This window comes from Xiphophorus maculatus, chromosome 2 (genome assembly GCF_002775205.1).
Source record: "Xiphophorus maculatus strain JP 163 A chromosome 2, X_maculatus-5.0-male, whole genome shotgun sequence".
Classification (NCBI taxonomy): Eukaryota; Metazoa; Chordata; class Actinopteri; order Cyprinodontiformes; family Poeciliidae; genus Xiphophorus; species Xiphophorus maculatus.
The window spans coordinates 13,530,477-13,545,749 of record NC_036444.1 but is presented as its reverse complement, the minus strand read 5'-3'; the positions used below and the strand labels follow the sequence as shown (position 1 = coordinate 13,545,749).

Sequence of the window (15,273 nt, the reverse complement as noted above, 5' to 3'; positions counted from 1 at the left end):
CTGCCACCAGCATGTTTCACCTTGGCAATGGTGTGTTCAGGGGACTGTGCAGTGTTACTTTTCCATCACATTAGTCTCATCTGACCAGATAATCTTCTGTATTGTGCTTGCTGTGTTCCCTACATTGCAAAAAGCAGAGATCGCTTACAAATGGCCCTCTTTTACCATAAAATCCAGTTTTGTGGAATGCACATCCAGTACTTGTGTTAACTGAAGAAGAAGAAAAAATGGGGCAATTGCATGCTTCAATTTTTAGTTGTCATATTTGAAAAACAAAAAGTCAAACAGTGTTTATTGCTTTTTTTCCTCTTCAGTTTGGCTCAGCCTTGCATTGAGTTCATTTGAGTTCATATCGAAATTTTAGTCCATTTTCCAAGAAAAAGGTGAATGTCGACCTCTAGTGGGAGCTTTACGTAACTGCATGCAAAGATCAAGACTGACGACTACTTGATGTTCATATACTGTAGATGACGGATGAGGGAGATTGAATCACCAGTTCGGTAAATAATCACACACATTGCTTCTAGTAAAGCCTGTCATGTGAAATATATAGAAAAGCGTGAAAATAAGACATTGAATCTCAATAAAGACAGAGACCGTTCCATCCCTCATGTACTGATTAAGAAGAAGTAGTCAGAAAAAACTTGGAGTTACAGAGCAGCCGTCTTAAAACAGGCTATTCTTGTTATTTTTTGTGTGGTTTAAAGACTCTGAAATGACTGCAGCTAATTTCATCTTACAGACAACTGCCCAAGCACAATTATCAGGCGAAGAGGGCGCTATTTTTGGTGAGACATTGTGTGATTTAAAAGCTAATTGCAGAGTCATTTAGTTAATCCCCAAAGCCCTTCCAGTGAGATCAAATGGTGTGAATCTGAAGCCTCTTTAAATGAAGGTGCGAGTTTGAGGAAAGAGCGATAAAAAGAGGATAATGACGAAATTAGTGATTGTGATTCAAAAAGTGTGTCATTGCAGACTGCAGCTACGATTCAAAACAGAAGAAAGCTGGACCTAATCTCTGAAGGAACTTTTTGACCACGAGAGATTAATGCATTTTAAGAGTCACTTATTCTAAGGATCCTCTGAGGACGGCGTTGTGTGTCTTTACTTGCAAGACGCATAATATATTAAATATATGTAGGAAGAGAGGCATGCAGTAAAAACATTAGCAAGAATCATGAATAATGCAGATTTCAACTGTTACTAAATCTCAAGTTTAACTCCAGGAAACCAAATTTAGTCCTAATTTTTGTGAGACAGACTTGGTAATTGAAAATTTAAAATGGTTCATGTTTTGTTGCAGAGTACCCAGCAAGAACTCACACATGCACAGAGAGAACACACAGAAACACCAAAGCTCTGGATTCAAACCCAGGACTTTCATGCTGCAGAGCAACAATAAAACCAGCCATGCAAGGAGAAATGCAAAGTAAAATAGAAAAAGCAAAATCGTACATAGTAAATTAATTTTAATAACTATAGTTGAAATGAAAAAAAATATTAAATTAGAGAAAATTAACAGCTCAAATCATTAACTAAGAGTCAGGCTGAACAAATGCAGCTCTGGAGAAAATTAAGAGTCCATTTAAAATGATCAGCTTTTCTGATTTTACTTTTTATAGGTATGTGTTTGAGTAAAATGAACATTGTTCTTTTATTCCACGAACTACTGACAACATGTCTCTGAAAATCCCAGCAAACATTTAGTATTTATCTGCAGAAAATCAGAAATGGCCAAAATAATGAAAAAGATGCAGTGCTTTCAGACCTCAAATAATGCAAAGAAAAGAAGTTCATGTTCATTTAGAGACAACAATACAAATTTTTTAACTCGGGAAGAGTTCAGAAATTAATATCTGGGGGAAGAACCACAAGGTCTCAATGGGGTCCAGTTATTTTTTCCACATCTGTATGTTCCTTTCTAGTTTCCTTTTAAAAACATATAAACTCTTAGTTGACTCATGTCTTCAGAAAGTCTGTTTGCAGCTGAGAGCTGGTTAAAAATAGACAACATGTTTTAGGTTTCAGTCTAACTACCAACAAAAGATTGTTTACAGAAAAACGGAGGGTCATGGAGAGGCTGTAATATATCGAATCTGATTAAGTTTCCTGCTTTACTCAACATTCCAAAAATATTTCTTAATTCTTCTGGTGCACATCCATAACTACTGGTTCTCCAAACTCCCTGCACAATTTGTATAATTAAAAAAAAACAAAACAAAATTTAATTCTGAGCCTGTGTTATAAAAACAAAATCTAACTTTAGCTTCCAGTGCTTTGAAGATGTTGATGCAAGATCATTTCAAAGGTAAAAAATGGTTCAAATAGATCATTAAAGCTAAGGATGACATTAATGAAGGAAACTTCTAGGCAGAACTGTAGCCTTATCGGTGTGAAAGCAGCAGTTTGGTGCAGCTTCAAACTGATATTTCCTTCTGGAGCCGCGATGCACTGTGATGAATTATTTCACAGCAGCTGACACTGATACAGGCGCAGATCTGTGAAGGCTAAAATCAGATGATCCGTGTTTGGTTTCAGCAGCCTCCTCCAGCGAGGGAGGCTGTCTGCGCTGGTCTCCAGTCAGGCTGGATTCTGTACAGGTATACAGCCGTCACCAGCTCCATTTTTATAATTAAATCTCATTGTGAGCTTTGAGAGGAGGGGGGGGACCCATCGTGATATACACGCCAAATTCCCCGAAGCGTTTGAGTCTAATTAACTTATTCTCTGTGTGAGTGGAGCTGATTTTTAACTGCTGCCTCTTTCCTGCGGCTCCTTGCAGATGTCGCTCTGTTTTCTTTTTAATTTTGAGGTTTAAACTCTTCCAGAGATTGGAAGAGTCAGTGAAGGTGACTCTATGTTCTCCCACTCTCTTTGTTGGGAAATAAAAACAACTTAGTATGCATTTCTTTCCTAAAAGCAAACCCTACAAAGCAGGGAGTCAATGAGGGAAGCTGTGGCGTAAATCCATATAAGCTCTATTGAAATTCCTCCTCGGAGAGCACAGGCTGACTCATGTTATTGTATTTTTCTCCCTTCTGTTGTTTGGAAGCGTGCTTTAGGATGTTCATTACTTTCCACCGATAATAATGACATGAAGTAATCTCCTCATCTTTCCTCTTCCTGGCCCAGCCGGTGTGCACAAACAAACGCAGCCACAAATGCATTAACAAATATTCTGAGGAAGCCCAGATTGTTTTTGTTCCTTCAAAATCTATTCTTGGTCATTAGCTTTTTGGCAGATATAGGAAAATGTGATATCTTGCGTTGCTTCAGAGATCTGCTTGAGTGGAAAACTGGCTCTCAAGCCCGCAATCATTGTGCCACTGTTGTTAGTTCCCCCTGAAACTGTGACACAGCTGTTCCTCTTCCGTACGCTGTCAGGAGAAAATCTTAAAGTGCCTCTAAATATAGATATTTCAGCTCATAAGCTCTCTCTTTGTTCCTCAGTCACACTTCTGATGGTCCAAAATAGTGGAATGCTCTGATCCAGATATAGATACAGTTTCAGACAGAAGTTTAAATGCACTTTCCAAAATTAACGTCATAAATTTGGGGCGTTTAATTATGCATTTGAACCATTCTTTTCCCAGGGGGGACTGATGATGCAACAAACAAGTTAAATGGAAATAAGTTTGAATTTATTCTAGATTTTCTCTTATTATGGATAAATGTTCCTGACCTAGTTGCAGAGGAACCCCAGTCTTATCTCTGTTTTTATCAGGAGGGGTGAAGTTAATTGAATTGGTTTGCATAATTGGTTATCCATAGTTTGTGAATTTTCAGTGGGACCGTGGCCAAAGATTTTCCTCAGGCTCGGACTGTAATCTCCCTCCAAAAAGATTTCAATGTGAGTTTGGGATCATTTTCCTGTTGGAAGAACCAGCTGTGTCTAAGTTTCTGACCTGAAAGAAAACCGGTCAGGATTTGAGGAACAACACGGGAACCATTAAGGCTCGAAACCTGGGATGATGCAGGATCACTTGTGCTCAGGAAGGAAGCTCCATGTTACCCGCAAAACCTTAAAACTTGAATGAAACATGCAGTTTACCCATGTGGACAAACCAAATACCTTCTAGAGGCGTTTTCTGTTTTCATGACAGCAATAAGATGAGGCTTTCAAACCTGAAAACACAAGACTGGAGTGTGGTGGTAGCGATATTATGAAGGGGCTGTTTGGCTGTCAGTGGCTTGTTGCACAAAGTGAGTGGAATAATGCAAGAAGCTTCTAATTCTTCTACTTTACTAGAAGTCAACAGCTGGGTGGTTAAAACTTGGACGCAGTTTGATTTTCTAACAGGACAACTATCCCAAACAGACATCCAAACTGCTTCTCAAATAATAACACAGACTAAAATTAAGATTATGGATTTATCTGTACATTTTCTCTGGTGAAAATGTATTGTCTGTGCTTCTGAACCAGTTCCACAATGATCATAATACACTTGTGTTGATAAACAGAATTAAGTGCTTCCTCTTCAACTTCCTAAGGGAAATTGCACCATATTTGACATGGATTGGGTTGCATGCACTGTATATATTTGCCACTGTGTGAAGCACTTTGCTGCTGTTCGGATTAGAGAAAATCCACAGTAAAGTCAAACCTGTGCACACTGTGTTCAGGTTTTCTTCATTTCATCATAAACATTGTACAAACTAGTAATTAAAACACTGAGTGAATCTGTGTTAATCTGGCTGATACTACACAAAAAAAATAGTTAAGTCAATAGATCAATGGAAACCCCCCCTCCCACAAATAATGTGATAAAAAGCAATGACTGTGGATTAGATTTGTGAAACAATAACTTCAGATGTTCTGGTTTTGAGGGGGAAACCTGCAAATCCAAACACTGCGACGCCTGGTAACGCTGCTGCTCTGGCATCCACCAACAGAGTGGTAAATAAAGATGGGATTCATTTCCCCTCTGGGTGTGTAATCTACTAATCCAACAAATTTTCTAGATTATGCAGTTCTCTTTTTCCACACCAGCAGTTCCTGTTTAAGATGAATCTGCTCCACATGGTCATCTGCTTAGAATTAGTGTCTAAAGCATGATTCGCTGTTGGCCCAAAACACAGTGACCTACATGCCGACAGACTTTAAGTAAGGAAAGTAACAGTCCAAGTGGATCCTCTGCTCTTCATGGATTATTCACACACCCAGGGGACTGTGTACTGTTCAATGTTACGAAAACAAACCCATGTTGCTAAAGCAAAACAGGCTAGAGAGGCAAGAAACCTTCATCCTCTGCAGCGTTAGAGGGGTCCGCTCTGGACGGGGGCAAATTAATGTTGAATGAAATGTGACTTCAGCCACTTCAGAAGGAAACATGGACATGAAAAAGTAATGGTGACAAAAAGATTTGTCGTTTTCAGTTGGACTTGAACGTACGCCATCATGCATGCCGACTGTTATGTAACTGATTGAATGAGGAAGACTGAAAGGCCAAAGATGATGGTTCTGATTGGTTATGGGAAATCTGTGATACGCTACAATGAAACAAAAAAATATATATACCTATGAAAGTAGAGTCACATAAACAACTCTTCACTAATGAGTTGAGAAAATGTGATTTTTTTTTATTTAGCTAAAGAATAAAGTCACTTTTCACCAACTTGTCAGAATGCAATTTTATTAAATTTTTTAGATTAAAATCAAGAACCAAATTTGGAATTATACTGTAATTTGGATGTCTAATTTAACAAATAGCTGTACAAGTCTATTTCTGCCAATGAGTCTACAGTTAAAAGATGGTCTTTAATGAGCCAAAGCAGCTGACTGATTAACAAGAGAGATTATGGACAGAAAAGCATTATAAAAAGCCTGCAGCTTTTCCGAAATGCTGCATTGAGATTTATGGTGAGAATTAGATAAAAATCTTTCCTGTTTTTACTGAAAGTTTGACTTCATGTAGGGAATTAACAGGAATGTGACATTACCCTTTCAATGCTGCACTGATATCTGAATAAAAAAAGCCAACCTGTCACCTTTTTGGATCTTTTAGCATGTTGCGGTCTGCTTTCAGGGTAAAGTTTCTTGTAGTGCAAAACCATGTAGGGAGTTGTTGAATCTGGACAACATGACTGGAAAACGCATCACGATTTAAGCGTTTCATGCGATAACTATTGATTAGTTTTTTGTTTTAAATATCTGAAATACTGACAATCTGATGGTGTGGCCTTTCCTGTCTGAGACAAGGTGGCAAAAAACAAAAAAACTGCTGCTTCGCACGTTACTCCACAGGTTGTTGCTAGGTAACCAAAGAACGTGTAAGTTAGTTGTTGCTAGGTAACCAAAGGGCGAGTGAGTAAAGTTGACGCTACCAACTTTGGTGGTCTTGAGATGTTGAGCGGCTAATGTCTTTTCTCTGCCTACATCTCCCAGAATGCTGTGCGGTTCTGGTTCAGATAAATTATTGAACATTCTATTGGACGCATTTTCTATTGATATTGTTCGCATGTCTATATTGTTATAGTGATTTATTGTCCTGGGCCTACTTGAATGTCCTCTGGCTGATTTCAGAATCATTTGAGGTTTCTTTATGCCCGGTACCAGACTCACAAGCTGCTACAGGCTCGTTTCTGAAGACCTCGGCTCTTTGGACCTCACCTTGGTGTTCATCCTCTCACTGCAAATGTTAGGAGAACGCCATAAAACTAAATGTCTGAGGTTCAGACAGGGCAAACCTCCTTTAAAAATACAAAGTGATGATGTCATGCAGACTCAATGTGACGCATGTGTGTTTGATTTCAGCTATTTTAACTTGGAGAAAATGTGGGGGTGATCTAATTTAATTCTTAACAGAGATTGCATTGTTATTATATCAGCATGAAATCTTAAAAGTTTTGAATTTATTTATATCATTTGAATTATTTGGGTATTGTTAAAACTTTTTAATTAAATATCTATATGTTTACATTTGCCAAGTTGACAGGGTTTCCTGTTTTTTTTGTCTGGAATAAGACGTTTTCAACTCAAAAGGCTCAAGTCCAAGTACCAACTCATTAGTGATAAAGTTTGGGTCGAGCTCCAAGGCTTTTGGGATTCTATCAAGCCAAGTGTAAAGTCATTACATTTGTGACTGGAGTACAAAAGATGTAACTCAAGTTTACACGTTTGGTGACTGGCCCCCAAATTAAATTCTGCTTTGGACCTCATAAAGCCTTGGGTCGGCTCTGGAAAAATCCAATATCTGAGTTAAACAAAATAAACAAACAAACAAAAAATAGATATAATGATGAAGATTTAAAGAGACAAAACAATCGTGTCTATTCAGTCATTTATAGTCATCGGGGCCTCATGTGAGATTTCTCACACTGATGATACATGGAATACACTTCTAATAGGAAACAATGTCTAGGATTAATCGTTTCTGTTAAGTTATTAACATTCTCATACACTTTCGGCACATACATGTGTTAATGTAAATATTTAAAACCAGAGGTTGTCCGTCCTGCAGGGTAAACTGTTGCTCCTCCTGCATGTCATCTCCAGCGTGTGATCAGACAGCCGGAGGAAGCGCCCCTGGCAGTGTAGTAAACGAGAAGCACCTCCTCTCTCCATCGCTTCACGCCGAACCAGAACCATTCATCTCTCCCCTCCTTCAGGCTTCACATCCGGGTCATCCGCCAGGATCTGTCTCCTGCGTCTGTGGCTGACTGAGAGTAGGAATTGTTCCGTCCGCCGCCGCGCCGTACTGCAGCTCTCCTCCCGACTGCGCGGCTCGCCGAGCGGACACTGCGCTTAGCGTGCACCGGCGACGATGGAGCCCCGAGCGCCGTGAAGCCGCAGCCGGGTCGCACGCACACAAAGCCGGGGGATGAGACGGTGAGGAGAGGCTTCGTGTATGGGCTAGCTCGCGGTGATTAACTCGCCCGAACCATGTCGAAGAGCCTCAAAAAGAAAAACCACTGGACCAACAAAGTCCACGAAGCGGTGATCACCCGTGGGAAGGACGGAGAGCTGGGCTTCGAGCTGAAGGGGGGCGCGGAAAACGGCCAGTTCCCCTACTTCGGTGAGGTGAAGCAGGGGAAGGGACTGATCCAGAGCGGAAAACTGGCCCAGGATGAGCTGCTGCTGGAGGTCAACGACATGCCAGTGGCCGGGCTCACCACCCGGGACGTGCTGGCCGTCATCAAGCACTGCAAGGACCCGGTCCGCTTCAAATGTGTCAAGCAAGGTGAGATGTTTGGGAGAGAGGGGCCAAGAGCGCAGCGCGGCGCACATCTCACAGGGGGGAGGCTTGAGAGTGTTGGTGAGTGAGTGAGTGAGTGAGTGAGTGAGTGAGTGAGTGAGTGAGTATGCTGCGTTATTTTTCATGCTCTGCTTTGATTAAGATGTAGGCGAATATGAGCACTGAGCTGTCAGGCTGAGCTGGGCGGAGAAATGTGGACAAACACGGACATTTCGGGCCTGTTTGTGCAACGACGGGTCCAGTCCAGCAGAATCAGCAGCTGTAGTGATTTGTTTACCACAGAGTCTCTGGTTCGATGCCACAGCCTGGAGGGGGCGTGTCTGCATAGACGTGATGTTTTCTCCCTGGACCGAGCTTTTCTCAGAATCAGATGTTGATTCTCTTGCATGCATCACGTCTGACATTATTATGGAGACTGGGAATTTAGAAGCGCTGCTGGTTCCTTATTAGAATATTACATAAAACCAATTTAAAAAGGATTTTTGTTACAGGAATGTTGTGCTGGGATGGGGAGGGAAACTGTCATAATTGACACCAAGAACATTCAGGATGGTTTATAATTTTGCATAAGAAGCAGGATGATCACAGAGTGAGATAAACAAGCATATCGGCAGGAAGTTTAATGGAAGGAAAAAGTGTGGCTGAAAAAAGGTGCCCTATGTAAACCCACAGTTTTGAGAAAATTATGAATAAAATACCCTTAAAACGCTAGGGGGAGATTCACAAGGTGCACACAGAGGCCAAGCCAAGTCAAAGTTTATTTACAACATTACAGATACATAAACGATTAAAAAAAATAATTAAGTTTGGTAAAATAATAAGACAAAAATACCAAAAAATAAAATAATAATTTTGGACCCAGGACATGAGGTAGCTGTCATTTCCCCTACGCGCCTCCTTAACCAGAGACATCAGACGCTTCTCACCTCAGCTGAGCAGAAAAACGACTGGACTTTTGCTCAAATGTTCAACGTGTTCCTTTCAAGTGAAGGTAAATTTTGATCTTCATTTGGAAATCAAGATTCCAGAGTTCAGAGTTCAAGGTGCTTGAGATTCAGAGTGAAGGTTCCACATTCGGTGAGGATTTGGAGACTCATGTCATCTGCTGTCGGAGATCCTCCATGTTTCATGAAATACAAAGTCGGAGTAATCATCTACCAGAAAATATTAGATAACTTTATGCTTCCCTCTGCTGACGAACTTCCTGGAGACGCAGACGAGCTGAAGGCTCCTATCAATCACAGGCGTAAATCCCGGGGGGGTCGGGGAGGTCCGGACCCCCGCAATCTTGGAAAAGTCTAGAATTGTCCCTCCCCCCCAAAAAATTATTGAAGAAACGTTTACATTTAAATAATATTAATATGATAAGGCAAAAATAAACAACGAACGAACTAAATCTGCCATTTATCTCAGAAATATAAGAATTTTTAGGTCCCCCGGCCCATACCATTATTATAATAATGGTTCAGTCCAACTTGAAGGAGGAGCAACAACAGGCTGAGGAGCCGCTGAAGTGAGGAGCTGTGGCTCTGCAGCACAAACATAAAACCCTCCAGTAAATAAGTAAGTAAATACTTAAAACTAAATACATGTAATACTTTTTATTTACTTTCACTGCTCAATAGGAAGAGACACATTAACAATAAAAATCAGACTGCAGTTTGTTATTTCATTACTTTGGCTGAATCATGATAAGCTGCCTCATTAGCAAAACTGCTGCACTGCTTTCATAGACTTAAGCTTTTTTGTCAAAGGTAGCAAACATCTCATTCATATTTAACTCTTTAACTTTTAGTTAATTAGAAGAGTTTGAAACAGGAGGGAGGGGCTGAGGAGTGGCAGACAGCTCTGTGTGGGAGCCGAGAACAGATAGGAGAAAAGAAAGCTATGCCTTTATTTCTCATTGTCTTCAATGTAGAGCCTTCAAAAGCACAAAATAAAATCTGAATATTTCTCTGGTGCTTTAAATATTACATTTAAGTTATGATACTCCCCAGGTATTCATTTCTATCTACCTGCTGGTTCTCCGTCACCCAGGACATGGCAAAACTAAAAAGGCTTAAAAATAAAGCAACTTAAGTTATAATTTAAATAGGCCATAACTTGTATTGGGAGCCATTACAATAAATCAATGTTTATGAGAAATTTTATTAAGAGCAGTTACTCATTAAAGCTTTTTAGTTTAGAACCTTACATTTTTGTAAAGGTGTAGCAGAGATTAGATCAGACCGACTGAACAAAACTTGTTTCTAAGCAACATTTGAATTTTAGTTTTACTTCTCTGCAGGCTGCTTACTTAGAAAAACATGTTTGACGTGCATTACTAGTCATTATTGGTCCTGCAACTTGAATGTGGTTTAAAAACTTTAAAAAAAAAAAAAACATTTTACGTTACATTTCACTGTAACTTTGCTGACCCCCCCAAAAATTGGTCTTAAGAAATGTTCCTGTTTATGGTCCCCCAGTAATGAGATGGGATTACTGGGGGACCCCATCTCATTACTGGTTGCTATCAATGCAACCTGAGCACCTTAGTGGAGCCACTGGGTGATCACCTCGGTGACAAGCGCCTGTAAGGCAGTGATTCATGTAAAAAGAGCCCCAACTAAGTTTTTAATACATATTCTGTACAACACATGGATATACCTTTTAGTATATTGGTGTATACATATTTATTGGTCTTATGTAATATACTTATTTGCTAAAAAATATTTTGAATAGTCATTGCCTGTGAGCCATAATCATCCAAATTAATAGGAATAAAAAATTTTAAATGTTGCTTAGTGTATAAGAAACATTTTTGAACTGATTAAAAAAAGAACTAATCAACTATATTCTAGTTTTAGTGACACATCTATTTATGTGACGTTTTGGTCATGTTTGACATAGATGACAAAAAATCTTAAAAATAAAAACTTAGCCTGAATGTTTCTGAATTTTTAAAGACGCACTCAACTTCTCTATTTTTATAAAAACACTGGTTTATTGAACCTGTTATTTCATTGTATGTTAGCAATTTTGTTTTTTTGTTGTTTTTTTTTATTGATGTTTAATTTATTTAAATTTTATATCTAATTTCTTAGCATTTTTTTCTTGCATTCTTCTGGTTCTGGTCTCCATTTATATAGTTTTTCATCTTCAGAGGTTATTATTTAAATTCCTACAGATTTTTTTCAGTTTTATATTTTTTATTTTGAATTTTAAAACAGATTTCTCTTATCTTTTTGATGTTTGTCTTTTGAAATGTTTGAAATTGTTCTCTTTTATTACATATAAAATATTTTTAATTATAATTTTTTTGTTTTTTTTTTGTAGTTGTTTGTTTAGCTGTGTTTTACAGAGTTTATAATTTAGTGGAGGGTTGTTTGTTCCCTCAGCAGTTCACTCTGATAAAGACCAAGCATGGTCACTGATTTCATTCCAACTGAATGAGAAATAATGGCATTTTAAGTATTTTTCCTTGAAATCATAGCGTTCCTTTCATTATATTCTGTGCTCAGTCGCTCTTTTCTCACTGGGACATTCTTTTTACTCAAATTGCTCTTGCTCTAATGTTTATGGCAGCAAATCTGTGTGATTGACCTGCTTCTGTCAGCCAGCGTAAAAACTAACACGTAACTAGAACATAAAAGCAAGAGTGGATAAGATATTTATCATTCATCGCACCATCTGAGGCTCAGTTAAAACTCCAAATAAGTGATGGAGAGGAAGAGGAGCTGCGTTCTTGCATACGGTGGCTTGTTTCTGGGACAAAAGTAAAAGCAGGAGATCAAACTGTTTTTTTTTTTGTTTATTTTTGGCCGCTGCAACATTTGCTCAGGCATCCTCTCCTGACTGCTGGCTCTCCATCTGTGTTTCCATGAGCTGTATCAATGTGATTGATCACTGCGCCAGAGCTGCTGACATGGTAAGGTCTTGTGATGTGCAGCGAGTTAGACGGACAGGTCTATTCTGCTGCTCCATCCTCCTCTCTTATCCATTTAAACATGAGCCTATCTGAGTTTCCAAACACCCACATCACTTCTCTGAATGTCCGTGAATACTCTGCTGTTTGAGCACAGCTTGCTGCCCCCTTCATGCGTTTTTCTCTTCTCTTTCTCCCTCTCTCTTTTTCGCTGTAATATTACTATCTGACTTTCATCCAGAGGAGAGCAGAGAGTGTATTTATGGATGTTAGCTGCTGACATGCTGCTGAGGAAATCATCTAGAATTCTCTAAAAAGGTACAAGTCAGAGGCAAGTCTCCCTCTCTGCAAAAACAGCAAAATTACAATAAGATGAATGTCCTGAATCTTACCGTATAATTGTAACTTGCCATGAAAATGAACACATATTGAGGTTTACTGAGGTAGACTTCAAGGAGAATACAGCTGAAACCTCATCTCGAACACACTCATCTGAGATTGTGAGGTTGAGATCACACAATCACCTCTTCACTGTTCATTTATACACTTGTCAAAAGTAACTTACTTTTGCAAAAGTACTCAATAATAGTCATTCTTTTGTTTCTATTAGTTATTTTTGCAAAAATGTGAACTATTTCATATTTTTGTCGTTTCACAACCACAAATATTGCATTTTATTTAGGTAATTATGTGACAGGCCAACATATATTGTAGGGCCAATAATTTGTAGATTCAACTTTTGCTGCAATTACAGCTGCAAATCTTTTGAGATTTATATTTTTTCCTTAGTAGACTGCCATTATTTTTTTGCTCATTCTTCTTAGAAAAAAACTCACACTCTGTAAGATTAGATGTAGAAAGTTTGGAAATATTGGATCAGCCCTCCAGAACTCTCAGGTCTTCTGGTTCTGGTCTGCTCTGCATCCCCAGAACCAAACGAGGAGAAGCAGCATTCAGCTACTACGCACCACAAACTTCAAGAAAACTGCAAAGCTGCTGAAACAGTGAGTGCCTTTAAATCTAGACTAAACCTGTTTGGAGTTGCCTTTGAAGCATAATTGAATAAGAATTTAACGATGACACTGGACTGAATGTAATGTTGCAGTCGTTGATTCTATGTTGCATGACTTTGTGTTTTTATAACGTAAAAACACAAGGCACTTTGAAATGCCTTGTTGCTGAAATGTGCTGTACAAATAAAATTTGATTGATTGATATCATTTTGTGCCACAGATCTCATTAGCTGGGTTTTGACTAGGCTATTCTAACACATTAGAATCATCCATTGCAGCTCTGGCTGTGTGTTGAGGGCCATCCTCTTTATTGGAAACGAATCCCCAAACTTACCATCAATTTACTTTTACCACAAATCTGTTCATCCACCATCATCAGTGGCCATGATAAGTAGCCTGATCATTCGCAATCGGCTCTGTTGAGTCTAGAGAGCAAGGAGAGAGTGTGAGCGGCGTGTACACAGGCACTATTAACAGCGCTAAGATCCTTCTACTGGCTCTGGTTGGTCGTTTCTGAGCGAGCTGCGTATTTCTGCAGTCCAGTGGGAGCACTGGGAGAAGGCAGAGGAGTTTGATTTTTTTTGTTCACAGATTATCTGTTTAATGTCACATTGTTACCACATAGTGATAGTTTTACCAAATATGTAAAAAAAAACCATATTTTTCATAATATATTGGCGCTTTAAATTGATCTATGGTGAAAAAATGATCTGAACAGAATCACATTGTGAAACTTGTTTCAAAGTTTCACAGAAGGGCTTTTTCAGGGCAAGTTTTCCACTTCTTTCACGTTTGTTGTGTCAGACAAACTGGGACTTCATGTGACTTTCATTTAACAAAGTCTTTCTTCTTGCTGCACTTACAGAGCAGATTTACAGAGAGCATGACCAATGGTTGCCTTGTCTAGCACCTGAGCTGTGGATCTCCGCAGCTCCTCCAGAGTTACGGGGGAGCTGTAACAAATTCAACAAATTCACCAAGTTGGCTTAACTTGGTGAATTTGGCAGTTTTGCACGACTGCCATGTTTTAGTAGGTTTGCCATGATAACCACAAACATTTATAATTTTTCTTCCACTTTTACAATTATGCACCACTTTGTGTAGGTGCATCACATGAAATCTAAATAAAATACAGATTTGTATTTGTCTGAGGCACCTGGACACCCAGATCTGTTTTTCTGTGTTGCTGCTGCATCTTCTGGCCTGAGCCACGAACACAGACGGTTTTGTTTTCACAAGCTGACGAGTTTTCTCCGTGACAGCGTGCAGGTGTCAGTTGCGAGGAGACATTAAGGCAGCTATAAAGCCCACATAAAATCAGTCCTTCATCCTGTTATACTGTTCTGTCTTTCCTTGGAATATGTAGCAGCAAAGATTGCAGGAAAAAGACTTGAAGTGAGCATCTTAGGAGAGCTGTTATCTCTCCCCCTGCTGTGTGTGTTTGTGTGCATTTCTGGTTGCCTCAAAGGTTTCTGGTTTCTCTCTTGGACTCCAAATAGATCCAAACAGCAGCAACGTCACCAGACAATCAAAACAAAACTCGTCAGTTTAGCGCTCCAGACCTTTACAGTCAGCTTACATAAGACAGAGACATTTTAACTGAGAATGCCTCAAAATGCCACATTTGATTTCATGTAGTGAGAGAGACGTGCAGGCTTTCAATGTTTTCACAAAGGCTTAAAAAAATATACCCAAGATATATTTGTTCTTACAAGACATAAAAAAACAATTACATGAGTTTTGATAATGAGTCAAACCTCATTTCTGTTTGATTATTTGTGAGACAGCAGATCCGTCGGTGGTGTTTGTCTCTTCGTGAGCAGCAGGCATGTGCGCAGTGCAAACGGCTGCTCGGTTCACTGAAGCAGATTTCTTAAAGTGCCATAAAGATCTTAACTGTGGCGAGGTGTAAGAACGGCACGGAGCACAGAGAAGTGTGAACAACGTGTGTGTGCGTGCGTGCGGGTGGGCGGATAGGGGTGTGTGCGTGTGTGTGTGTGTGAGTTACAAAGTGAGAAAGAGAGGTGGAGGGAGACTTAAGATACACTTGGATAAATTCCAGCTTGTTTGTCTTTGTCTGATAATTTACGGTGAATTGTTTTACCTTGAAGTCTTAATTAAGAGATTCGCAAAAGTTTATTTAGAAAATCATAAAATGATA

General features: G+C 39.3%; 1 protein-coding gene across 10 annotated transcripts in view; it reads left to right on the top strand.

Moving 5' to 3' along the window:
• The first annotated feature begins 7,276 nt into the window (after nucleotides 1–7,276).
• Nucleotides 7,277–15,273, top strand: part of LOC102223934 (membrane-associated guanylate kinase, WW and PDZ domain-containing protein 2-like) — a 108,951-nt gene continuing 100,954 nt past the window's right edge. For all 10 annotated transcript variants that reach the window (XM_023342886.1, XM_023342893.1, XM_023342851.1 and 7 more), the window contains exon 1: nucleotides 7,277–8,180. In XM_023342886.1, the coding sequence (XP_023198654.1) occupies nucleotides 7,883–8,180 (298 nt within the window). In that variant the 5' untranslated portion in view covers nucleotides 7,277–7,882. The remainder of the gene's footprint in view (nucleotides 8,181–15,273) is intronic.